Raw genomic sequence first — 26243 nt, 5'->3', positions numbered from 1 at the left:
ACCTCCCAGGATAGGGGTGATGTGGGAAGGCAACCCAGGTAGGTGGGCACCCTGGCAAGACCCCCAAGGCATGCCAGTCCTCAAAGCCCCTGGGTGCAGGCAGCTGACTGCCTGTTCTGAGCCTACCCGGAGCAGAACGTGCAGTCGCTTCCAGGGGCATCCACCCCACCATCGAGCAAGTCCTCTGCTATCAGACTTCCTGCCCTCCCCAGGTCCCCACCTATTTGCTCCCGGGTCAAGCCACGCTGGGGCTGCCTCCTAAGGCACCCTCATCATCTAGGTAAAGAGCGCCACGGGGCTGGGCATCGCGTGCCCGTGACAATGGTCGCCACACCCAGCCAGGACTCTGCCCAGAGCTTTCACCACTGTCGTGTGAGTATTGGGCTAACGCCTGATGTCCACTGGATTGTGAACTCCAGAAAAGCAGGGATGGTAACCCCCTTCTTCACTGCTCATTCCTAGCGCTTCGCTTGGGGTCTGGAGTACCATAAACAGTTGCTCAGTGAATATTCACCCAGTAAGACCATGCTGGGTGGATGGATGGATGAATGGATGCAGTTTATCCTGCACTACTGCCTTCTCAATTCCTGGGACATCTCCTGAGCCTGCGGCCACCTGGAACCTCTCCAGAGCCCAGCAGGGGATGAATAAGGGACTGAAGCTTTGGAGACTTGCAGCCACAAGCAGACATCTGAGAGGATGGCTGCACGGTGCCCCACCGTGCCCAACCAGGAAGGCTCCTCCCTTAAGTGGTGCTTCCTGGCTGCATGCTGGCGGAGGGCGCCTGGGGTGCAGACTCCGTGTTCCGTAAAGGCAGATCAATGATCCTTTGATTAAAAGGCATTCTACAGACAAAGACGGGCATGGAGGCAGAAGCACAGGAGAATGGCCAGGAAAGAGAAAATCAGAGGGCTGCTATGCCCAGCCTGGGGCTCCCTTCTGCCCTCACTGATCGGGGCAAACGTGGGCTGTCGGGCCCTCTGGGGAGACAGCCAGAGCCTGGGCCACCCCCTTCCACCTTGGTGTTCCTGGGTCCCCTGTCATCCCTTTGCCCCCGAAGCACTGAGGTGGGGAGGAGGTGGAGCCCAGCCCTCCCCCTGCCCACTCCAGCTGTCAATCTGCTGTCTGGCACAAAGAGGCGAAGCTTCGTGACAGCTGTGGGCAGCTTTCCCTGCCCCGCCTCCCACCCCTGCCTGCCCTCTTCCCCTCTTCTCCTGTCAGTGCTCTTCCCAACCTGCTCTCGGGCTACCTTCCCTCCCTTCCTCTTTCCTCCCTCCCTCCCTCCTCTCTCTTCCTCTCTTTCTCTCTCCATCCTTTTGTCGTCTCTTCCACCCTGTGTGACCCCCTAAGATTTCTAATGCTAACAGGAGTCTTTAAGCTCCCGTTCCAGGTCAAGATCATTTATAGACTGTGTGTGCATATGTCTGCATGTGTGTGTGTGCTTGCACGTGCCCTCGTGCATGTGCCTGGACTCCGGGCTGCGTAACAGAGCTGAGAGGTCCCTGGGGGTGCTAGCCTCCTTGGGAGCCTAAAGCCTTTCCCAAGAGGGGGTAGCTGGGTTATCAAGCTGAGCTAGCCCCTCCCCTGAGCTAGACTCGGAGCCTGCTCTGGCTTGTGTTCTGGGGACAGGAGCCTCTCCCAGGGCTTAGCACTATGTACAGGTTCAGGGAGAAGATCGAAGTCCATAATTAAGTGTTCAGGGCAAGTCAAGTGCTCCAAACTTTTGGTGCTAAAAATATTGTATTTAGCATGCAAATTACGCCCTGACAGCTCCCAGGAGCCTGAGCCCGTGGGAGCCAGCACCCTGTTTGTTACCACCGCTGTTATTCTCAAGGTGGTAAGAATATTCCTCCTTCACCGGCTTGATTTTATATTTCATTTTTAAAACAGCCAAACTTCTGTTGTTGTGTCAGTGCCGAGTCGTGGCCCCAGAAGGCTCGGAGCTGTGACTGGTCTGGAGGCCAGGAGGCAGGAGGACACAAGGCCATGTCGCGCAGTAAGTGGGTCCTGATACCAGACAGGGCAAGGGGTGGACACGGACCCGGGCAGGGCTGCACCTTGAAGGCCAGTTTCCAGAAGCCTCGTCCGCCCTGGTGGGTGAGCCAGGCTGAAGCCTGGGCCTGCAGAGGTGCTCGGACCTGGAGAGAGGAGGCCAAGGGCAGGGGGCAGCCTGGCTTGCCCTGTGGCTCTGGTGATTAGGGAGCCCTGGGGACGCCACATGATTCCCACTGGAAATGTTCTGCCTGCCATCCTGGCCAACAGCTGAAGCTCAGGGCCACCCCACAGCAGCACTGAGCGCTCAGATCCACTGGGGAGGAGGGGCCGGGATGAGTAGGACACACACAGGCACATGCCTCTTCTGGTCCTCCCGGCACAGCCCCTGTGCTCCTCCCCCCTCCCCACCAGCACCCAGTCCTGTCCCTCTGACGGTGTCAGGGCCCCCCCTCCCTGGGGTCTCTCCATCTCACAGCCCCGCACACACAGAGCCCTGGCCACACCTGATGAGGAGGACGGAGGGGACATTGCACCCCTCGCCCGAGGGAGCCTCGAGGGGACTCTTGTCAAAGTTTTATTAGTGTGGAGCATGTGTAGTGATGTTACAGAGTGTGGGGCCTGAGGAGAGGCTTCCCCTCTCCCCTCAGCAGCTGCTCAGCCGTGGGCTCCTCTAAGGCAGAGGCAACAGAGAAAGGGGACAGGACTGCGAAAAGGCGAGAGGAAGAGAAAAGGACAGTGGTTTGCGGCAGAGGGTGGCAGGCCCCCTGCCAAGGACCCCAGACACCTCCAACCCCGGCCCCAGACATGTGACGAGCCCACCTTCTCTGCCAGAGCCCCCACTAGCCCAGCATTTGCTAAGAAAAGGGCTGTACCCATGTCCGTCAGCAAAGTGGGCTTGGGATGGGGGAGTCCTGTCCACACAGGACCCCCACCTCCACCCCTGCCCCAGGTCCTTGGAGACCCAGGATCCTCCATCTCAGGGGCATGGAAACCTCCTGGTGAGCGGGTGGATCAGGACCACTGCTGTGGATAACTGAGCAGCTCCTGCCAGGCCAGGTGGGAGAAGGGGTGAGGAGTTTGGGCTTCTGCTTCTCTGGGGTCCATCCAGACCTGGGGTGTACGCGGGTCTCCCAGGCTTGACACTGCCTGGGGTCGTGGCCAGAGCTCTGGCTTCTCAGGTGTGGGCCCTGGGTGGCTGTGACTGTCCACTCCTCCCCACCACCAGCTCCGGCATGGCCTGTGAAAACCAGGCCTCCGAGCCTCGATACTGGCCCCGCAGCCGCAGAGCCCCAAAGCCCCAGAGAAAGGTCGGAGAAGGCAGCTGCGTCTTTGGTGCCAAAGAGAGAGGGTCTGGGAGTGGGCGGGGGCCCCCTTGAGCTGCCCCTGAGCCCGGGGGTCCGCCCGTGGCGCCTCGCTCTCCAGCGCTGCCCCCCGCTGCTCCAAGGTGCGCGGATGGTGCGGGGCAGGAGCCAAGCTAACACTGCAGGGCCCGCGGGCGAGGACATGGCCCAGGCTGCCCTGCGCCCCCCTTGCCCGCGGCTCCCGGGGCCCCAGGCGGGGCCGCGGGGCAGGGAAGGGGAGAGGCGGGCTGCTGTGCAGGTAGGCAGCAGGGTCAGCAGTGTAGGATCTTCAGGAAGGCCTTGCGGAACTCGATGTTGAAGGTGGTGTAGATGATGGGGTTCACGGCGCTGTTGACGTAGCCCAGCCACGTGAAGGCGCTGTACAGCACGGGCGGGATGTTGCAGTCACAGTGTATGTTCAGGATGTGGGTGATGAAGAAGGGCAGCCAGCAGATGATGAACACGCCTGCGGGAGAGGGCGCCGGTCAGGGGGCCGGCGCGGGGGCGGGAAGGGCGGGGCCCCAGGGCGCACGGGGTGGGGAGGGGCAGGGGGACTGGACCCGGATCACTTGCTGCAGCCCCGCCCAGGCACCAGTGCGCTCGCCCAAAAGCCTTGTCTCGTTCACCCTCATTTATCTCGGTCGAGGGGACGGTTAAGGGGGAGGTTGGGGGGGGTGTTGAGGGGGGTTCCTCACTGCCCCTTTAATTGTTCACAGCGTTAGTTCCACTGGGTCTTGGTTGAGGCAAGTAAACTTCCTGATTCCTCAACAATAGCAGCATTAACAACAGTGCAGGGTACTGACTTGAAGTTGTAAAATGCTTTCACCACCGTGCATCACTTGATGACCACAACAACCCTGAGAGGTAGTCTACTCTGCTGACAAGGAGACTGAGAGAAGTGACTTGCTCAGGGTCACTAGGTTCTCAGAGCCACCATGGTACACTGGTCAAGTTCAGATTCTAGAATCAGCACGTGTTTGCATGTGTGCTAAGTTGCTTCACTGGTGTCCCGACTCTGCAACCCTGTGGACTGTAGCCCTCCAGGCTCTTCTGTCCATGGGATTCTCCAGGCAAGAATGCTGCCTGAGTTTAAATCACGCATCCTCTCTGATCAAGTGACAGAAGCTCTCTGAACCTCAATTTCCCCATCTTTAAAATGAGCATAATTATAGCATCTACCTAGTCAGGTATGTCATTGGGTTTGACCTGTGCCTGAAAAGTGCCAGTCCTGTGACCTACCAGCCCTGGTTAGGGAGCAATGGCAGGACTACATTGCTGGGTCCGTCGCCCAGCCGGGGTTGGGCTGGGCCGGGGTGTGGCCAGGGGCCAGGGCCGACTCACCGAGAACAATGGCGAGCATCTGGGTGGCCTTCTTCTCCTTCTGCTGGGAGAGCTTCCTGCGGCTCATGGTCTTGAGAGAGGTCCGGGTTTTGCCATTGGGCATGGACTGGATCTCAAAGATCTTGGCAATCTTGGGGTGGTCTTTGGCATGCCCGTTCTTCTCTGGCTTTGCGGGGCTGTCGGGTGTGCTATGCAGGCCGTGGTGGGATGGGTCGGGGAGGGTCAGCTGGTGGTGGCTGGGGGGCATGGGGCTGTATCGGGTCCTCTCAGGCGGGCTGGTGCTGGAGAGCATCTCCATCTCTAGCTCCTGGGCTCGGCGGGCGGCCTCCTGCACAGAGGCAGAGAGCACTGGGTGGAGCCAGGCAAGCTCTCAGCCCTCGGCCACCCAGCCTCGCCTGGCCTCCCTGGCCTCACCTGGCCTCACCCAGGCTCCCTTATCTCCTCTGGAGACCCCTGCAAGCATCCCAGGGTCCCTCTGCCAGAGAGGCAAGGGGGATGGTCACTGGGAGGCAAGGGCTGTGTGGGTACAGGACCCAGGGCCCACGGCAGCCTCCGCCTGCCGGGTCACCCCCAGCCCCTTCCTGGAGCAATCCTCAAGCAGCCTCAGTGATCTCACCACCACTCTGTGGGGGCTTCATACCCAGGCACTTCTCTTCCAGGAGCTGAGCAACACTTGCTGAGTGCCAAGCTGAGTGCCAGGAGCCAAGCTGGATGCTGAGAGTAAGTTAGTGATTGACATTTAGTGCCTGCCTCTCCAGGAGCTCATGTTCTAACCACAGAGAGGGCACCCTGTTCTTCTTGCCCCGGCTGACCTGAGGCACTTGCACCAGCACTCACAGGTGAGCTCCACTTCTGCTAGACTGCTGGAGGTGCCGAAGGGCGAACCCCCCATCCCCACATCTTCCCTGCTGGGCTGATCTGGAGGGCCCTGACCTCAGGTCTTCACGGCTCCCCAGGTCCTTCCCCATGCCCCCTTATTCCAGGCTTTGGGGTCTCAGTCTGAGCTTCTGAAATGCAGCCTCACTGTGCCCTGATCCTTGCCCTCAAGTGGTTCCGTGGAGTCCTGCCTTTGCTGGTGAACGTCAACTGCTCAGATGACAAGTGGGGGCCCTGCTTGCTGAAGACACCTGACCTGGACTCAGTGTACAGTTCTCCGTGTGTTCCCTGGCCCCCATCCTCTGCTCATGCTGGGGGAAGGGACATCTGCTGCTTGGACCCCGGTGCTACTATCCCTGGGCAAAGCCTGGGATCTGCTGGGATTGTGGGTTTCTGGGCTCTAATTACAGGCTGCACTGCACTGTGAGCCCTGAGTGCTCTGCTCTCTCCCTCCTGCCACAAGCTCCCAGCTTCCAGCCCCCAAACCTGCCTGTCTGTCAGGCGGTATGTGCAAATAAAAAGAACATGGGCATGGGTTTCAGAGAGTCACTTAGGTCTGGGCTCAGCTATTCATTCTCTCGCTAACTGTTTAGCCTTGGGTGAGTTACCTAACCTCTCTGAGCCTCTGTTTCCTCTTCTGTAAAATGAAGATCCATAAAATCAATAAGACTTACCTCTCAGGGTCGCTGTGAGGATTTGATGAGAAAATAGAAAGATGGTAGATGTTCTATTAATGGTCATAGCCATTAATATTATTGTTATATGGCTAAGTGCTTTCTCCCATCCACCTCCTTACACTAAGGGTAATTCTTTGTGCCCTGAAGAATTAATTGAGCTGTCCTGCTCCACGCCTACTTATGAGTGTGTGTGGTGAGCTTGGCCTCAGCTGAGGCAAAGTGGGGGTCCTGGGAGGGGCTCATCCCTCGGACCAGTTGGTGAGGTCTCGGCGGATCGTTTCCCTGGAGGTAGACAGGCAGGGCTCTGGGTCCCTGACCTGAACACTTACCACTCTCCGCCTGTTCACTGGGAAACTCCCATTAGACTTCATGATAACGGTGCAGAGTTTCATGTCCTCGGGGTGAGTACAGTTGCCCTGTGGAGTGAGCCAGCACATGGGTCATGATGGGGAGGGGGGTGGGGACAGAAACCCAATGCAGGGTAGTCAGGCTGGGCACGGGAGCTCAGAGAAAGGCAGAGATTAGGAGGGTGGGGCCTGAGCAGGCAACTGAGGCAAGGTTGAAGGTCGGTACTGTGACATGATGAGGTGGGCAGGAGGAGGGACAACAGGACTCTGACTTCTAAGTGGCACCTGCTAAGGATCTGGCACCCTATCGGGCATGCCCAGTCCCTCTCACGCTGAATCCTCAAGACCACCCTGTGAGATCAGTGTTCTTATTCACGCTTAACAGATGAGAAGACAGAGGCTCAGAGAGGTTAAGCAACTTGCCCAAGGACACTCAGCAAAAAAGCAGCAGTGCCAGGATTTGAACATGATGTGTCTAAGCCCCAAGCTCTTATTCCTTCTGTGCCCACATACCATCTTCCTCTGGAAGGGTTGAGTGGGGATGGAGGGGAGGAAGAAGTCACAAGATACAAGGATGGAAATGCAAAGGGGGCAAAGGAGGGAAGCAGGTGAGAGCAGGTGAGCAGAAGGAGAATTGAGCAGAAGAGGACAGAGCACAGAAAAGAAAGAAGATGGGATGAAGGTGTCAGAGGGACGGAAAGGGAGATGGAAGGCTAGAGTGAGGGAAGGAAGAGGAAGGAAAGCAAAAGAGAGGAGCAAGCCGGGTGCAAGAACTGCTGCGCTCAGACAAAGGTTTCCTCCCAGGTGGTCTCCACCCCCTCCCCACCTACCCATCCTGGAGACTCAAGTTGCCCACTAAGGTCCCAGCTCTGAAATCTGCCCTCCTCCTGGCTCCTTCAGCCTGGACCCCAGCCCGCCCCGCCCCCCGGGTCACGGTGAGGCAGAGACATTGGGGGAGGGGGGGTCTCGGGACCTTGAGCGGGGCCTTCAGGTTGGCCCGGAAAGCCCGGCTGCTGCGCTTGGTGTTGACGCGCTTGCGCCGCCTGCGGAGGACGATGTAGATCTTGATGTAGACCAGCAGGGTGACGATGAAGGGCACGTAGAAGGAGACGATGGAGGAGTAGACCACGAAGGCGGGGTTGGCGATGATGCACTCGTTCTGGTCTGGGGAGGGAAGAAGGAAAGCCCTGGGGGTGGGCGCGTCAGCGAGGCCCCCCCACCTGGGGCCACAGTGTCTGCCTGCCACCAAGGAGCAATGTTTACAGAGAGTACGGCTCGATGCCTAAGGTGGCCTGGAAGCCTTAGATGTAAACACGCAAATCAGAGTATTAAAAACAACCATGAACAAAAAGCTGCTTCCAAGTGTTTCCATTAATAACCCCTCGTTGCTTCGTCATTGGTTTTGTCATCCATGAGCCCACAAGTGGAGCCACGTTTTTTTTGGAAAAAATAATGGGAGAAAACAATTTTTAAAAAGTAGCTTATTATTTTAGCTTTTCCTGTGTGTTGTGGGGGGAGATCTGACACCTTTTAATTTTAGGAACAAGACCACTTGGTCCTCTTTGCTGAACTCAACCTGTGTTCCACTGGCTTTCCACGTTCCCTGTCAGATCTAGCAGATGACTGTGCTGTCTCCCAGGGCCTTTCCAGATTAATTCAACCATGTATAGCCCCATTCCTGCTTCTTGAAATTCCCATGACTCTTAGATTTTTAACCACATGCTTTTGAGTCTTCCTGTGTCCTGTCCAGTAATGGTCTCCAAAGGCACGCTGGCATTATGTGCAAGGCATTATGTGAGGCATTATGAGCCCCCAGAGGCTCCCACATGGCGGCTGTGCCTTCTCTGAGATGCTCCTGACTGCCTCACACAGGACCCGGTCACGATGGGCTAGCCTCTTATTTTTTTCTACCTTTTCTGCTCCAGGTGGCTCAGGCCTGGCCTGAGTTTGGCCAGTCCTTGGGGCTGAAGCTTCATTATCAGGGGTGATGGAGGCCCAGCAGCCTCCCACCCTGGGTGCACACACACAGACAGGCACAGACATGCAGTCTGCCAGGCTGTCTGGTTGGCTCCAATTTAATAAAGTTGAAAATCACCAGGCATCCTCCTGAAACATTATCCCCATTCCTCACCCAACACCATTGTGCTCCAAGCCATTTTTCCTCTCTGACCTTACCAGGAACAATCCAGGAGACCGGAATCACCCTGACCCAGGAGACTCAGCCTGGCTTCAGTCTAAGGTGGTGAACAGGCTCTTGGTGGGCCACCACCCATGTCCACGCCAGGGTTCAGCTCCCTCAGGGGCCAGCTGAGCCCCAGGAGGACAGAGGCAGGACTCACCTGTGTTGTTGAGTCCGAAGAGCATCGGGCAGGAGATGGTGAAGGACAGGACCCAGACGATGGCGATCATGACCGTGACCCGGCGCTTGGAGCTGTAACGTGTGTTGTAGAGCATGGGCATGGCCACGGCTGTGTACCTGCAAGGGCGCGGGGGTGGCCCCTGAGTCTGGGGCGCAGGCCCAGGGACTCCTCACTCCACAGAGACACCCCACTTTGGGATGATGGAAAATTGGTCCCCCTCCTGTTTACCCTAAATCAACCCTTTCCTGTCCCGTACTTAGCAAGGAAGTTGGTGACGCTCATCAAGTGCTTACTGACTGACAGGCTACCATTCAATCCTAGGCTGTGTCTGCCACTCCAATCTCCCTGCTTGGATTTTAGGTTGCGTGAGGGGCCATGGCCTGGGTCTTTGCATCTTTGAAACTGGACCTGCTGCACCTGTGCTGGGCCCAGGGAGGGTAGACGTGTTTATTGATGGATTGCTACCTGGGACCCATAAAGCAAGGATTAGGTCTCATTCAGCAGAAAAGAATAACAACGGTAATTGCTTATGATGCCACACACGGTTCTGCTCAGCACGTCTCAGACATCAGCTCCATTCATCTTCCAAGAATTCTGTTAAGGGCAGAGAGCCAGGGCTTCTGGAAGCCCATATGACTTGTGTGTGCAATTTAGTAAAAGGCTCCAAATGTGGAACTTAGCAAAGTGAGCTGAGCCTGAGTCCCCCTTGGCAAGGTGCCCTATACGGGACAGAAAACACTCAACTGACAGTAGAGTCACACATGGGCAGGTGTCATCATCTTGGTTTCTAGACAATGAAACTCGGGTTCTAAGAACATCCACAATCTGCCCAAGGTCATGTAAGTAAGAAGAGATAGGGTTGTCATGTCAAGCGCGTTCTCTTCTATGCTGATCTCTGTCCAGGGGTGCTTGGTCGCATTATTGTCCACAGACACCTCCCTTTATGGGGTCTGTCCTCTCCCAGCCAGACACATATGCACACACACATGCATACAAACACGTGGACTCAGGCACACAGCCAGCCACACAGCATCATGGATAGAGCCTGACCCTGCAGGAGAGGCAGGGCAGCCCACAAGGTGGATGGTCTGGGTCGCCTCTCCCGCCCTGGCTGGGCTCACCTGTCGATGCTGATGGCACACAGGTTCAGGATGCTGGCTGTGCACATCATGACATCCAGGGTGACAAAGATGTCACAGTGAATCCTGCTGAATTTCCACTCGCCCACCACCTGGAGACAAAGTAACATAATGGGTGGACAGCCCAGGATACTGGCCCATGCACCAGAGTTCGGTCTCCTGGGGTGATGGGCTCAGCTGCGGTCTGATGGGTCTCAGTGATGGGTCTCCAGCCTGGGGAGAAAAGGGGCAGCCATGGGAGTTGTGCTCGTGGGTCAGTGAGGTCCTTGCCCGGCTCACCTCTCCTCCTAGACACGTAAGGCCACTCACTCTGTGCAAGACGTTTGGGAGAAGAAAGATGATGAAATTGTACAAGTGCTTCAGCTTTGAACCTTCATCTGTAAAACCTTTGTGTGAATACCTTACGACTCTCATGTTACCAATAGGGAAACTGCCCCAGAAAAGGGTGGGGACTCGCCCGAGGCTTTTCAGCTCAGTTTCTGGACTCGCCCTGGCCCAGGTATCTTGGGGTGGCGGACTGGGCTGCTCCTTCAGTGCCCAGCATGGGGTATGACACAGAGCTGGGACTCAGTAAGTGTCTGTGAAGAGCAATGGTGATTATGAAACAGTGAAGACATTTCTACTCCTTGCTGCACTTGGAGAATGAAAGAGGGGGAAGCTTTAGGAAGAACAGAATGGGCTGGAGATGTGTAATAAATCATCCCTGGTTCAGTGCAGAACCATGAGTCCAGCTTATGACACAAGCATTTCATACCCTTCTTTCCCCTGACACACACACGCATACCCCACATGCACACCCCCACCCCACAACTCCCCTTTACACATACAGACACACACACTCACTTAGCAGGCTACCCTGGCAGCTGTGGAAGCTTGGAGCAGCCCCATCCCTGGGGACAAGAGTCAAGACAGGGAGATAAAACTTGGGTCACTACCTATTGGAGAAAGAGGAGCAGGAAAGCCCATCCTGGTGATGGGAGCAGAGCAGTAGCCACTCTGTGCGGCACAGCAGGGCTAGTTACAAAGCTCCTTCTCAGTGCTGCCCTCTTAGCTGCTCACAGGCATAAAGCCAATTGCTGGCATAAGGACAGTGATGGGCAGTGCACGGAGGAAACTGTAGCTTTTCCTGGAAGACAGGAAGCTTCTTGTGTGGCACTGCCATCTCTGGGGCTCACGTAGGGCAAGGGTATCTAAGCGCTGGCCAGGCATCCATGCGGCCAGGGTAGGGGGCGTGGGATAGGAGGGGCTTCCCTGGCATCAACAGAGTCTACCTTTAAGGCACCCCTGGGAGAGTCCCAGGCACACCTGGCTCTGTGCCCCACCTTGACATCCTCCTAGGGTAGGACCAGTATTTCCAAGCTGCTCTCACCCACCTGGCAACCTAGGTCTGAGATATCAGGGTCGTCTCCTCCATCCTCCTCGCTTCCTTCCCTCTTCCCTGCCTTCCTTACTTCTAATAGACACACACTGAGCATCTTATTATGTGTCCAGCTCTGTCCTAGGCTCTGGGGCACAGCGGTGAACAATCCTGACAAAGTCTTTAGGGAGCTCTCAACCCCTGTCCCTAAAGGGTTTCCCGGAGCACAGAAGAAGTGGGAGGGGGGCTTCCTGCAAGGTCCCAGGAACAGCTGCTCTAGAACGCAGGTTGGGGCTTCTGAATCAAAGGCTCAAGAAAGTGTGTCAGTAGCCACTGTTTATAGAACATCTGCCACGAGCACTTTACCTCATTTATTGTAACTTAAAGCTCATGGAGTTGGACATGACTGAGCAACTGAACTGAACTGAACTGAAAGCTCATACAAGAGGGTGCTGCTTACGCCCACTCCTGGATGAGGGGTGAAGCTCTGGAGTACACCCAGATCATGTGCAGCAAGGCTGGGATTTGAAGCGAGTTTTGGGGGCAGCACATCCTATGCTCTCTCCCGAGCTGCCTTGGAAGGGACCATCTAGTTTGTCAGAAGAGGAGACAATTACGTAAAAAGTCCTTAGATAAACAGGGCTTTCCAGGTGGCGTCAGTGGTAAAATATCTGCCTACCAATGCAGGAGAGGCAAGAGACATGGGTTTGATTCCTGGAGCAGGAAGATCCCCTGGAGGAGGAAATGGCAACCCACTGCTATAGTATTCTTGCCTGGAAAATTCCATGGATAGAGGAGCTTAGTGGGCTACAGTCCGTGTGGTCACAGAGTCAGACACGGCTGACTAAGCACAAGCACTAGATAAGCATAAAGTGGGAAAGCAGCGATTATAACTGCTAGCCCCACTCCAGGGCTGTTTCCTCGGAACCTTTGACAACGTTCATCAACATCCTTGCTTACATGAGGCTGGGATCTGCAGAACGGGCTTTGTCATCTCCATCAGACTCCACTGTAATGGCCCTGCCAGGGCCTCAGACCCCAGCCCCAAGGATGCTCGTGGCTGTTGACTAAGTCAGTGACTGTGATCTGAGTCTGTTACATCTGCGCTTCTGGAAAATGCACCCAGCAAACCCTCCCTTCAAAGGACTGTGAGGCCAAAACAGCACGGGCTGGCAACTGGCTCTCTTCTCTCAGCTTCTCCAGATGCAAGGTGGTAGGGTCAAGACCGGAACTGGGTCCTCTCACCCCAAAACCAGCGTGCTTTCCTTATTCTGAGCAGAATAAAGGATGCACACCCAGTCCCACCTAGCCGGGTGCCGGCTGATGTTATCAGAGGATTTAACATCCGTGGAAATGGAACCGGATGGAAAATTCTGGACAACCAGGGCATCTCCTGGAGAGAACACAGTATAGGCTGAGAGGATGCTTTAACAGGATATTGGCATAGGGTGAGACTCCACACTCTCTAGGGACAATAAGTAGCTGAGATGATGTCATGCAAGCAAGGCCCACTGTCCAGCTCTTGTTTTGATGGAAGAGTTTGAGCACTGCTGTCCGAACTACCACTCTCCTCTCTCCCCTGAAAGACTGAACTTCACCTTTAAAATAATGTGAACAGATAATGTTTAAAATATCCGTGTGAAGGACTTAAAGATTCCTAGGTGCCCTAACACACACGTTGGGTCCTGCCTTAGAGGGTCTAGGTAGGGGTGGTGGGTCTGAAAGCCCCAGAACCCACACCCAGAGCCCTGGGTAGAGCATGCCGTCCTCTGGAAGAGGGCGTCTCTTTGCCTGGATACGGGGAGGGTCCTTCAGTGTGTATGGAGGGGGTAACGATCTACTGTCACCTTCGTCTTCATCACCGTTGCATGGCTACTCTCACACGCTGCTTACTATGTGCCTGCTGCCATTCTAACCACTCTTCATATATTAACCCACGTGATTCTCAAACAACGCTTACGACGTAAGTTCTGTGATGATCTCCATTCTGTAGATGAGAAGACCAAGCACAGAGAAGTTGCTTGCTTGGCCAGACACCCATCATTTTTTTTTCCTACTTGTCTGTGGCCTGGGAACCCACTTTACAAGGGAGCAGGAGGGGAATAGCCCCAAGAAACAGAAAGGCGTTCCGGAGGGGGAGGCCCTCAGAAAGGACGTGGGCCCAACCAAGGCTCGGGGTCCCCGTGAACGTGCCATCATGGAGGAACCGGATGTCTGGCCCCTGATACCTGTGTGTTTTTAGCTTGTGTTGTTTCTATTGTTTGTTTCTTGCTGGTTCTCTCTTAACATTCCGGTCACTTTGAAAGCTACAACCTGTCTGGGTCATGCCAGAGGAAACCAGGGGAGTGCTGGCCCAGAGCTCCCTGTGGTTGTGACAACAGGAGGCCCTGGGTACATGGAGACAGAGGGACCAAGCTCCCCTCCCTGCCTCTGCTTCTTCTCCTGATGTCTCCTCTGCTCAACCTCAACCAACAACAGTTTCTTGTTTTCTTTGCAAGGTGGAAGCCTTTCCTCCCAGGCAGGGGCTTGCCTCTATAGCACAGGTAATTTCCCCTCGCATCCAGGGCAGGAAGGTCACAACACAGAGATCTTAGTGACCTTGGTGTCTGAATACATGCCCAGTTTCCCATGTAGCCAGACAGCACCCCAGAACCCTGAGAAGAGAAAAGGGCACCCAGCCTGTGCCCACTCCAGGCCCCTAGTCCCCCCTTCATCTACCTGTCACCTCTAGAGTGTGTCCTCCTGGAGGCGGGGCCCCACTTTGGGAATCCCAGAGGTTTCTCCCTTTGCTGCATGATCTGGATACAGACAGGCAACTTCTCACAGCTTCTGTTTCCCCTTCCTTAAAGTGTGAAGAATGGTATCAACTCAGGAGCAGCAGGAGTATTTGCTAAGAGTGGGTCTGTAAAGAGCCTGGTAGTTCCTGGCCCACAGTGGGGGCTTCAGGCTGGGTGGGCTCTGTCCCCAGCCTAGCAGTGGGTCACTGCGTGGTCCTTCCTGAAGAAAGGAGCTGGAGTGCAGTTGACAGACACCTCAACCTCGAGGTCCCGGACACACGGTGGGGTGGGGAGGCAGAGAGGAGAGTGTGGAGCCGCAGCCCCCGTTCTGAAGTTGGGGAGAGGGGTGAAGACGTCAGGCCTGGGAGCACAAGCCTCTGCCGTCCTCAGGGATCCTCGTCAATGACTCCCATCCTCCACGTGACCTAATGAACCAACTCTGGGGCCCCGGCTCCAGTCACCGTGTGAGGCTGGAGAAGTCACCTAACTTCTCTGACCATCCAGCTCACCATCTAGAAGATGCCGTGAGGACTCAGTGGGAAGATGCTTCAAAGATGCTTCTTTGAAAGACTAACACAAGGCCTGACACTTAGCATATGCATGCTTCGGTTATGTCCAACTCTGTGCAACCCCATGGACCGCAGCCCGCCAGGCTCCTCTGTGCATGGGATTCTCCAGGCAAGAATACAGGAGTGGGGTGCCATTTCCTTCTCCAGGGGATCTTCCCGACCCAAGGATCGAACCCGCATCACTTACATCTTCTGCACTGGCAGGCAGGTTGTTTACCCTTAGCCCCACCTGGGAAGCCCCTGGCATTTACTTAGTAAGCACCTTATAACCTGTAGTCAGGGCTGTTAAGGAGACAATCCACCCATTTTTGTGAGACTGAGCCCAGAGTGGAGAGAGGGCCTTCCTGAGAAGCCACACTCTTGAGGGGTACCAGCGAGGAGCCTGGACTCCTCACCGGATGGGAACCAGTGAGGAGCGTCTCCAGGGGAGGTGCCAGAGCACTGCGGGGGCCCAGACCTACCTCCAGGTAGACCACCCAGGGCATGACCAGCGTGGCCACCAGGAGGTCAGCCACAGCGAGGCTGACGATCAGGTAGTTGGTGGTGGTCTGCAGCGCCTTCTCGCGGGACACAGCCATGCACACCAGCACGTTGCCAAAGACGATGACGAAGATGAGCAGGGTGAGCAGCATGGCATAGTAGTTGTAGGGGGGCCTGTCAGCCTTCCCTTCGGACCCATTGAAGGGCCGGCTCCAGTTCCGGCTCTCTGGATCATCATCATACCAGGACAGGTTCAGCGGATCCATGGGGGCAGCGGGGCCACTGGGTGGCCAGGCTCTGGCCAGGAGAAACGGACACAGGGAGTGAGCAGGAGGACCTCCCAAAGCATGCTGTTACCCATGGGAGGCTCGGGGCTAACGCCCACCACTGGAGGTTACAAGAGAATTCTCCAGCCTCAGGATTTTAAGTTTGCATCCCAAAATTTTCTTGAAATATTGCAGCCTACTGCCACTCTTCTGCTAGCAGGTTCTTGCTGATGGTAAAACAAATGAGAAAGTACCATTTTTCAAAGTATAATAAAATCAATGAGCTTGAAAAGAGCTGATCATTTATTCACCCACTTATTCAACAAACAATTAAGCACATCCCATGCCCCACACAAATCCGCGAGGAGATATGCATTCATTCCCTCTTGATTCTGTAATTGCTTATTGAACATTGTTCTGTATAATGCCAGAAACAGGCAGGAAAAAAATATACAAGGAACAATAGCCAATTAACCAAGCAATTAAATGTCTGAGTGGTAGGCGTTAGGAAATGGAATGAGGAGAGAGACACAACCTAGTTTAGGGATTCAAAGGCTTTCCTGAGGAAGTGATGTTCAACAAACACCTGCAGGGTGTCGCCAGGTAAACAGTTGGGAACCAGGGGAAGGGTCCAGACATAGGAAGCAGGTAAGCAAATGATGGAGCTGGAGAGTGGGTGCCATGTGAGAGGGATAGCAGGGGATCCGGGGCAGCTGGAGCGCAGAGTTTAGAGTGAGTTGAACTGGAGGCCGCAATGGGCTTGATCCTAGAAGGTTTTATAAATCACTCCAGGAGTTTAGACTTGACCTCAAGGGCAGCAGGAGCCACATGATGAGATTTGCCTTTCAGAGAGAAGAGGCTGACTGCCGTGCAGAGAATAGAAGGGTGCTGTTAAGTGGAGAGGCAGGTCACCAGCTGGGAGGCTGCAGGGACTCCAGGAAGAGCTTATGAGTGCCTTTGTGCACTGAGAGCCCTGAGAAATGGGCATCTCATCTCAGAGGGAAAAGACTTCCTGAGGGAGGCGTCATTGGAGATGAAGTAGACACAGGAGTGAGCCAGGCAACTGAGTCCAGGGGCTATGTCCCAGCCAGAGGGAACACAATGTGGTCCCAAATAGCAATCAATTCTGCTTGGCTAAAACTGTAAAGCATGATGGAGAAGCTGGGGAAAATTAAACCAGAGGGCTCTTCATGGGGCAGAATGTGTCTTATAAGCTTGGAGTCCCTGAAAGTCCAGGTACAGAGGAATGACTCCATTGGATTTGTTTTTAGGAAAAGTTGCTGACTGTGCAGTCAGCAGGGATATTAGCAGGAAGTGAGGTTGTGACTGTAATTCAGATAAGAGATGGTGGTCCTCTGAATGATGGTGTGGGGATGAACATGGAGCGACATGTTCAGAGTCAGTAGCTAACCTGTCGATTTCATAGAATTTGATCACTGGATAGATGTGGGGTGGGAGTGGGAGTAGGCAAGTCGGGAAAGAAGGAGACGAGGATAACTTCAGATTTCTGTATTGGGCTCTGAGCGGCTTGGAGATGCTCCTTCCTGAAAAAAGAAAGCGGAGGGGCTCAGAGGCAGCAGGCATGGATGAGCTTGACAGCCTGTGTTTTGGTTGTGATTGAAACATAATGCACACATAATACAGTTGGCTCTCCTGCTAACAAAAGTGTTCCTATTTCACACAATGGAACTAAATGAACAGTACTTCAAGGCATTCCATACAGAGCTCCACAACTTCTGGGTGTTTTGCTACCCGAACGGGTTTGAAATCCAGCAGTTTATTCCAATAGGTCTGAACATGGTACTATATCCAAATCAGGGAGGAGGGCACACCAGCCTCGACGGGTCAGAGGGGCGCCCTGGAGAAGAGTCTGCCCAGCTTCACCTCGCTAACACATCTGCTCTGCCAGCTCTCAGCAGAGTGTAGATGATGTCCAACCCAGCACCACCACTCTGGAGCCTCTTAGGGGAAAGCAAAATGCCTAATTCCATGAGGAGTGACATGGAATGCCAAGGGAGCGAAGCACTGTGCCATGTGGAGGCTGCCCTCTGCAAAGCCCACTGGCTCCTCTTCCCATTTGGAGGCCACAGCAGGAGACCTGCATGTCTGTATTGATCAGGCAGCAGGGGCTGCTCCCGCTGTTCATTTACTCCATCAGCATCTATCGAGCTTGCTGGGCAGAAAGCACTGTGCCGAGCACTGTCAGGGGCCTGAGAAATCAGAGACACACTCCCTTCCCCCACGATCCTGACTGCGCCTCTGCCCTGCTCCCACCTCTTTGGTTCCTTCCTCTGTAGAGCCAGCAGCATCTGCTGGGGACTCTCAGCCCCCTGTCCCTCCCATCCCACCCATTCTCCATGCCCAACCAGACTTTCATTTCTGCAGCACGATTCTGACCCTACATATGATGACAGCTTCATCTGCCGGCAAAGGATGTGATCGTTTGCCAAGTTTTTTTCTTTTTTAGATATATTATCTCATTTACCCTCAAAATAACCTCTAAGGCTTGTAGTTCTCATCCTCACTCTACGAATCAGAAAAGTACCTGGAAAACTTCTTTCCCTTGCCCCTACTGGCTAGTCCTACATGTCTTTCAAAGCAAGCCCCTCCCAGAATCCTCCTGTCCTGGAATCTGTTCCAAGTTCTCCTGGTTGGACCATCTCCCTCCTTCCTGGGGGCTCCCAAGGCATTGCCTCATGGTTCTGTTCTGGAACATTCTCCATTCATGTGTCTATTTGGTTCATTTGTGTGTGTGTGTAAGCATCTCCAGGGTTACACCATATCTTGCTCATGCCTCATCTTATTCGTGGGATAAACAAAAAGCATACTATCTTGCTTTTCCCTTCTGACTCTTAATGATATGATTGGCAGACAGTAAGTATTTAACAGATGTTTCAGAACTGAATCAAAGGGTGAGTCCAACTGGGCAGAAAATCCCTCCACACTTGAAATGTAACCCATCAGATCAACAAGTGACAAAGGGGAGATGCAACCCAAGAATATCATGGGTGTTACACGCTGGTCTCCAGAAGGCAGACAGAGGAGGAGGGCAACATGCAGATCTATTGGGGATACAGTGATGCTCAGGCCCCAGGGAGCATGTGTGCGTGGGCACAGCTGGAGTGTTCACAGAAGGCTTCCTGGAGAGGGGAGAACTTCAACTGAGACGTACATTATGGGTGCAATTTTGATGGCAAATGTGAGTATTGATGGGTGAGATGGGGGGCAGGGGTGGTGGCTGGGGGTAACACTTACTCCCCTTTGGTGCTGGTTACTCCACAGAGTAAGTCTTGCCAAAGGCTGGAAAGGCCTCATGCATTTAATTTTCAAATTGAACATTTATTCTTAATTGTTCTTGTAGCTTTCTGCTGATACAAATGTAACATAATTACATTGTAGAAAAAAATGGGAAAGTATGGAACATGCCTAATTACCTGTAGACCCTGCTAACCAGTGCTCAGAGTGAGCTCCAGCTTCTTCTGTGTCCTCAGCAACCTTCCTAATCGGGGCGGGGCTGACATCTCTTAACCATAGGGGCTGCCCGGCTGGCTCTCAGACTGATCTGGGATCTGGACATCAGCAAATCCACCCCCACAGGTGGGGTTTATTGGCAGAGAGACACTGCTATAACATAGGAGCTGGAGACCAGAACACCTGGGTTAAATACCAACTGTAGCTCTCCTAACTCAAGCATCTTAGCCATATTTTTTGGCTTTCCTAAGCCTCAGTTTTCCCATCTGCAAAATAGGGACAGCAGTTTTTGTTGTGAGGATTGAGTAAGGTGATGCATATGTGGCCAGCACAGGTAAACCCTCATGGAAAAATCAAACCTTTGAGAAAACAAACCAAGCAAAATAATCCAAAGAAACAAGCAATCAGACAACAAGTCTAAGACCCCCAAGAGATGAAGTGACAGGTGCTGTCCAAATGCAGCCCATCAAGGTCAGAGGACCTGCTGGGCTCCTCCTGTGACACCTGGCCGCTCATCCTTGGAAAGTGGGCACTAGACGAGGAGAAAATTCTGAGATGCAGCAGTTGAGCCCTTGGGAAGGAGTGAAGGAAAGAAAAGGTAAAGTGTATTCCCAGACTGTGGTTGCCGGATAAATCTGAAAGACCCTTGGGATGGGGTAGCAGCTGGCTTGAAAGGACCAGCTCTCCCAGGCCACTTGCTCCTCACTGGAGACTGCCGTATTTCCTAGGTTTCAAGACAGAATTAAAAGTAAAGTGCACCGTTGTCTTATGTTCCACTCGGAAAGAAAAAATGCCATCAAACTCCAATACAGCTTTTAGATGGCATTGATTGTAAAAGGCATTATGACTTCAGAGACTTTAAAATGTCGGAGAGGATCCGCATCTTAGAATGCATAAAACAGTGACCTGCAGGCATTTCTCTGCTGGCATTTTCTCAGGAGGAATTTTCTAAGAAAACCTGCTGGTCCCCAGGCTCCCCCTGCTCCAGCTCCAGCCCCAGCCCTTCCTCTTTTCCTTCTGCCCAGGGCTTCCAGGGGCATCCGTCAGAAGATAGAACAAAGGAGAAGCCAGGCTGTGGTCTTTCTCACTCCAGAGGCACCCCTCCAATTCCTGCCCCTGCCCTGCCCCTCAAACTTCATCTGTGTCAGAGCCTGTGCCTGTTGGGGGAGAGGAGAGCTCTAGGTAAGTCTGGTCTGGCCCTGGGTCTGGAGAAGCCAGGTGAGACCAGCCAGGTGAGATCAGGGGTTCCTATAGGTGGGAAATACCACACAAAGCTGGCTCCCTGGATATGCCAGGATGGTCCACATTTCTTGCTCTTTTTTAAAAAAGAGTTAGGCTTTTTGTATAACCCAAGGAGAATTGTTTTTACAGTTAAAAGACCTCAGATAAGTAAGATCTCAAATTATTGAAAAAAAAATTTTTTTTTGTTAGAACAAGCATGTTGATTTGGGATTATGAGAATATGATCAACTTGCTCACCAGCCTCCACATGCCACCTCCATCTTCCTCCCAGGTGGCACCTGCCACATGCATAAAAGCTCCAGGTTGCAGTCCCCAATCAATGTCACTCAGTGAACTCCAAACACATGCATGGTCATGGCCGCTTCTAAGCTCTTGGGGGGGTTAACTATCTGGTTCTGTCTTCTGGGAGAGGGATGGATGATCTGAGCCTGCTGCAATGGACTGAACTGTGTTCATACAAAACTCATATGAAGTCCTAACCCTCAGCGTGATCCTATTTGGAGATGGGGCCTTTGGTCATTAGAAGGTCAAGGGGGTAAGGGTCCTCATAAGGGTAGGGATGTGTGTGTTAGTCACTCAGTCATGTCTGACTCTTTGCGATCCCATGGACTGTAGTCTGCCAGGTTCCACTGTCCATGGGATTTCCCAGCAAAAATATTGGAGTGGGTTGCTAAGCCCTCCTCCAGGGATCTTCCCGACCCAGGGATTGAACCCGGGTCTCCTGCATTGCAGGCAGAGTCTTTGCCAAGATTCTTTCTCAGGCTCTGAGCCAACAAGAAAGCTTGAGGGTAGGGGTGGCTGCCCTTATAAGGAAAAACACCAGAGAGCTTGACCTCTTTCTCCCTGCCATGTGAGCACACAGTGAGGAGCAGCCCTCTACCAGCCAGGAAAGGAGCTCTCAGCACAGCCTGACTACCCTAGCCCCCTGGTCCCAGACTCCCAGCCTCCAGAACCATGAGAAAAGTAATTTCTCTCGTTGAAGCCCCCCAGTCTGGGTGTTTTATGAAGGCAGCCCAAACGAGCTGACAAAGACACATGCAGATACCAGGCCTCACTCACGGCCTCTTCCCCTAAGTACCATCCTCACCTGGGCAGCAAAGTGGGGCAACCACTGCTCCTGACCCCCAGCCTCACCAGCAGAGGGGCAACTGCGGGGTGTGGCAACCATGCCCTGATCTCCAGCCTCACCAGCAGAGGGGCAACTGTGGGGTGTGGCAACCATGCCCTGACCTCCAGCCTCACCAGCAGAGGGGCAACTGTGGGGTGTGGCAACCATGCCCTGACCTCCAGCCTCACCAGCAGAGGGGCAACTGTGGGGTGTGGCAACCATGCCCTGACCTCCAGCCTCACCAGCAGAGGGGCAACTGTGGGGTGTGGCAACCATGCCCTGACCCCTAGCCTCACCAGCAAAGGCTTCCAGGTGTGCTCTAGCATCACCTGGGCTCTTCTTCCTTAACTGCCTTAGTGTGGGGGAAAGTGGAGGGAGCCAGGAGCAAGGGAAGACCCCATCTATGTGGGTGCCTGCACGCCTCTGGCCGTCAGAGTGCTAGAGCTCACCCGGGCCTCGTGTGTCTTCAGGACTCACTGCCCCACCCCTCGTAGAAGGCCAAAGACCTACTGAAAGATCTTTCAGAATCATCCACGCTGGTGGTCAGCACCGCACCATCGTGCGTGCATGCTATGTCACTTCAGTTGTGTCTGACTCTTTGCGACCCCATGGATTGTAGCCTCCTCTGTCCATGGGATTCTCTGGACAAGAATACTGGAGTGGGTTGCCATTTCCTACTCTAGGGGATCTTCCCAACCCAGGGATCAAACCGGCGTCTCCTATGTCTCCTGCGTTGGAAGGCAGGACCTCTCCATCAAGTTCTCCCTAATGGCCAGTCTGACTCCAGCCTGGTGTGATACCTGCTGTCTTCAGAGTCTCCGAAGCAGAGCTTCCTCAGGAGATGTCTAGGAGGATGGAGCTGCGTGGGGCAATCAGGGCAAGTGGACTGTGGACCTGGGCTTGTCCAGCCCCCAGGGCCTCTGCCATTACACTACCAGCTTTCTGACCGTTAGCATTTTGTATGTGTGCTCTAATTTGAAAATATGCTAGCTCTCAAGCTGAGAAGTGCTCTATGAGCCCAGACAGCCACCTGGGGATGAACTGGCCCACCGAGAGGGCCCAGGCCAGCAGCCCACCAGGCTCAGACCCGCCCTGCCCAGGGGTGGGAAATGGGCAGACAGGGCAGCTGGGAGGAGGGCTGAGCTACAGGTCACTTTCCAGCCTGTAAACAGAAACAGCTTCTAAGAGGTCTGTCGGAAGAGGGAAAACTCCTCTGAAGCTCCACAGTCCGAGGCTGATGCCTCAGCCTGATATTTTCCTCTCAGGAAGGATGGAGAGGCAGTGGTCGCCCTGGTCCCTAGCCCAGCAGAGTGAGGGCAACAGGGTCAGTCTGCTAGGGTGCCTGGGACCCTGGAGGAGAGCTGGAGGCGTCAGGGAGGAGAGGGGCGAGGATCCTGATCTCTGGTTTGGATTCCATCCACCAGCGAAACTCCAGGGCACGGGCTGGGAGGAAGGGGTGAGGAACACTCGGCAACCTGTTTCCCGGCTGCATCCTCCCCTGGGAGGTTGGCATTTGAAGGAGTCAAATTGTCTAATTAAAATTTAACAATTCCTTACCGGGCTCGATGGCGGGTGAGACACTGCTGTCTTAAACACATCATTTTTCCCTCTTTTCTGAGACTTGAAGCATTTCAATGAAAAAGAAGGGGGGGCGGGAGGTGCTTCGCATTTGCATCTCAAAAGCAGCTTGCTGGCGCTGGGTGGGAACTGGGAGTGAGTGGTAAGGGGGCTCCTCCCCACAACCCCAGTGACTCAGGTCACCCTCTGTGCCTCCAGACCAAGGTCCAGGCTGTGACTTGGGGTGGGCACTTCTCCAGCTCCTCAGGCAGCTCTGGGAAGGAAGGGTGGGAGGGGAAGGGGGGGAGAAGCCCCCACCCCAACTCCATTCCTTCCTTCTCCAAAGGAAAAAGGAGAAGAGTCCCTGAACAAGGCCTCACTTACTGACCCTGGAGAGCGGCCTCTGCAGGGCAGGGGGTGCCCAGGGCCCGAGGACAGGCAGCCTCAAGAGCCTTCCACACCCAGATCTTAGGAAGGCTGGCATGGAGCATTGACAGGTGCAGTCCCGTCTTACCTGGAAAGGCTAAGGAGCAGAAAGGCTACTGAGCTGGGGGAGGGGGTGGGACGGTGGGGAAGAGTCTTTGGAATGGGGGAGGGCAGAAGGAGTGGAGATGGAGGCATACTGGGGAGAAGAATAGGGGAGACTGAGTTGTGGGGCTGGTGCAATGGGTGAATGAATGCTGCTCCAGGGCTCAGCCTCTCCTGGCCTTGAGCATCTTTCCCAGCATCCCAGGCCCACACACACAGGGGAGCTGGGTGGTGAGGCTGCGAGTCTGTCAGGCAGCAGCAGCTGGAAGACAGAATCCCAGTTGCTTTTCTGCAGTTGTTGGAGAGGGACCCTCCGGGGCTCAGACAAGGTCCAGCTCCCAGAAATTCCTAGGTTCTCCCCATGGCTGCCCACGTGGCTGCCTCCCTCCTCCCAGAAACTCAGTGCTGCTTGTAGGGGGACAGATCTGGACTGCTATAAGGAGCCATAAAGAAGGCTGAGCCCCAAAGAATCAATGCTTTTGAATGGTGGTACCAGAGAAAACTGTTGAGAGTCCCTTGGACTGCAAGGAGATCAAACCAGTCAATCCTAAAGGAAATCAACCCTGAATATTCATTGGAAGGACTGCTGCTGAAACTGAATACTTCGGCCACCTGATGTGAAGAACTGACTCATTGGAAAAAACTCTGCTGCTGGAAAAGATTGAGGGCAGGAGGAGAAGGGGGGCAACAGAGGATGAGATGGTTGGATGGCATCATCAACTCAATGGACATGAGTTTGAGCAAACTCCAGGAGATTGTGAAGGACAGGGAAGCTTGGCGTGCTGCAGTCCATGCAGTCGCAAAGAGTTAGATGTGACTGAGCAACTGAACAATAACAAACAAGGAACCTTGTTTGGGAAAAGGTTTAGTGGGTAAACCCGTCTGCAGTGGCCTAGGGGGAGGGGAGGCCACACTGACCCCACCCCCTAGTGCTCCTCCAAGCTTTCAAGCTTCCCTGGCCCAACCCAGAGTCCCACAGGGCAGCTCGGCAGCAGAACTCAGACCGCTTATCTGTGGGGAGAACTGCCCAGGGCTCCTTAGAGTGTGTGCAACAACTTGGGGGAAGCCCTCCCATCCCTGCTGTCCCGCTGTGTCTGGTCCCACCCAGCTGGAGCCAGGAGGGTGGGCCTTTGAGGGCCTTCAGTTACCCCACCTCTAAAGTTGGTGAGCTGGTCCCACTCTGCCCTGGAGTTACACGTGGTCAGGCATCATCTCCCACCTCAGAGCCAACAGAAGCTACCCCGGGACGCTCACTCACTCAACATCAGTTCACCAGAGCCTCAGACTGAACTTGCCGTGTCTCCTGTCCTTCCCTGCTCAGCCCTCCCACCCAGGCTCAGGACCCCTTCCTGGCTCAGGTCCTCCTCCTTCTCACCCTTCGGGGCAGCCCCTCCCCAGCAAGGCTCCCTGATGCTCCAGCACAGAGCCATCCTGTTACTTCAAGCTCTCCCGGTGCACATGCTCCTTGGTGGCATTATCACAGGTAAAATTAAGCTGTTACTTATCTAATTATTTATTTGGTGTCTGTTTTTGCCAAAGTGTGGGCTTCACCAGTGTACAACTCACACCTGTCTCGACTCAGCGTGGCTTTCTCGCCTCCCAACACGGCGCCTGGCTACGCCAGGTGCGCCTTAAATGTCTGAGAGGAGTCTACGGAAGGTAGTGCTTCACTCCGGTGTGAAGGAGTCAGCCCCTTGGTCTTTCTCTACCCTGGTTGTTGTTTCTCCCCTGGATTCTCCTCAAGGGGTACCCAGGAGCCTCCTTTGAGATCGCTCCCTGGCCCCCTGGGTCCCAGTCACAAGGTAGCTGGGGTTAAATGTCCAGATGGTTGGGGAGTCATCCATGTAGGCTATCCGTGATCACACAGGTTTAAGAAGCATTGAAAGAAAAAAGAGAACACCCCATGAAGGTGAGTGTAGGTGTGTCTGGAGATGGATGGGGAGATTCTACAGAATTCTGTAGAAAGGGGAGCACAGAGGCTGGAGGGGAGGGCTTCTGGTCTACCGGAAGGCCTGGGGACCCAGGGTTTGGCGGCGGCATCCAGACTAGCGCCCCCTGTGGGTGTGAAGTCACAGCCGGCCAAGGCGGTAGCCAGGAGTCAGCTCCTCACTGAGCACCAGCCGGAAGCTCTAAAGCCTTCCCAGGGCACGCAGGGCACGGCTGAGGGCCAGCCCATCCGAGGAACTGCAGTGGGGGTGGGGGCGTCCCAGGGAGAGGCACCCACAGCTCCCATAGCTGGGGAAGGGGGCCTCTGAGTAAAAGCAGGAGACCAGAGCAGAACGCAACCAGCCTCCTCCTCTCTGAGGCTTCCTCTCGGACGCCCCCTCTGAGGTTCCGCTTCTCCCCAAGGCGGCCAGCGTCCCTGGGCCTGGCCGAGTGTCCCTGGGTCTGAAGTGCTGGGAGAGGCCGTCAGGGCATCATGGCCTCGCCCCAAGTCTCCTGGGGGCTGGGCCAGGGTCCCTATGTCTAACAGAAGAGAGAAGGGCGCACGCGGGAACGGATCTCTGCCTGACAACCCCGTCTCTGTGGATTTTGATGGCTCCGTAAAAAAAAAAAAAAAAGTCTCCTCACAAACTGTCAAAGTGTCACAAATTAATTAACTGTTAGCTGGAGTGACTCAGTGTGGGGAGAGGGTGGGGAGTGGGGGGCGGCGGCACCGTTCTCTGCCTGCTCTGCCTTTTGATGAAAAAACTTCTCAGCGCTCAGCAGTGCCGATCCCTGGGGGAGCTCACATGCAGAAGGGCAGGTGGGAAGCCAGGCAGCAGTTGTGGGGTTCTGGGTCCCGACCCTGTGGGGACCAAACCTCCAGAAGC

At 54.6% G+C, this 26243-nt stretch overlaps 1 protein-coding gene across 2 annotated transcripts in view; it reads right to left on the bottom strand.

The window, feature by feature from the left end:
- Positions 1–2553: 2553 nt before the first annotated feature.
- DRD2 (dopamine receptor D2) overlaps positions 2554–26243 on the bottom strand; it is a 70657-nt gene continuing 46967 nt past the window's right edge. For both annotated transcript variants that reach the window (XM_027563703.1, XM_027563704.1), the window contains exons 2-8: positions 15240–15555; positions 10058–10167; positions 8916–9052; positions 7550–7740; positions 6559–6645; positions 4677–5004; positions 2554–3801 (exon numbers count right to left, since the gene is read on the bottom strand). In XM_027563703.1, the coding sequence (XP_027419504.1) occupies positions 3608–3801; positions 4677–5004; positions 6559–6645; positions 7550–7740; positions 8916–9052; positions 10058–10167; positions 15240–15524 (1332 nt within the window). In that variant the 5' untranslated portion in view covers positions 15525–15555 and the 3' untranslated portion in view covers positions 2554–3607. The remainder of the gene's footprint in view (positions 3802–4676; positions 5005–6558; positions 6646–7549; positions 7741–8915; positions 9053–10057; positions 10168–15239; positions 15556–26243) is intronic.

The sequence above is a fragment of the Bos indicus x Bos taurus genome, chromosome 15 (genome assembly GCF_003369695.1).
Source record: "Bos indicus x Bos taurus breed Angus x Brahman F1 hybrid chromosome 15, Bos_hybrid_MaternalHap_v2.0, whole genome shotgun sequence".
Classification (NCBI taxonomy): Eukaryota; Metazoa; Chordata; class Mammalia; order Artiodactyla; family Bovidae; genus Bos; species Bos indicus x Bos taurus.
Note: the sequence above shows the minus strand (reverse complement) of the source record. Positions and strands in the feature narration are given on the sequence as shown.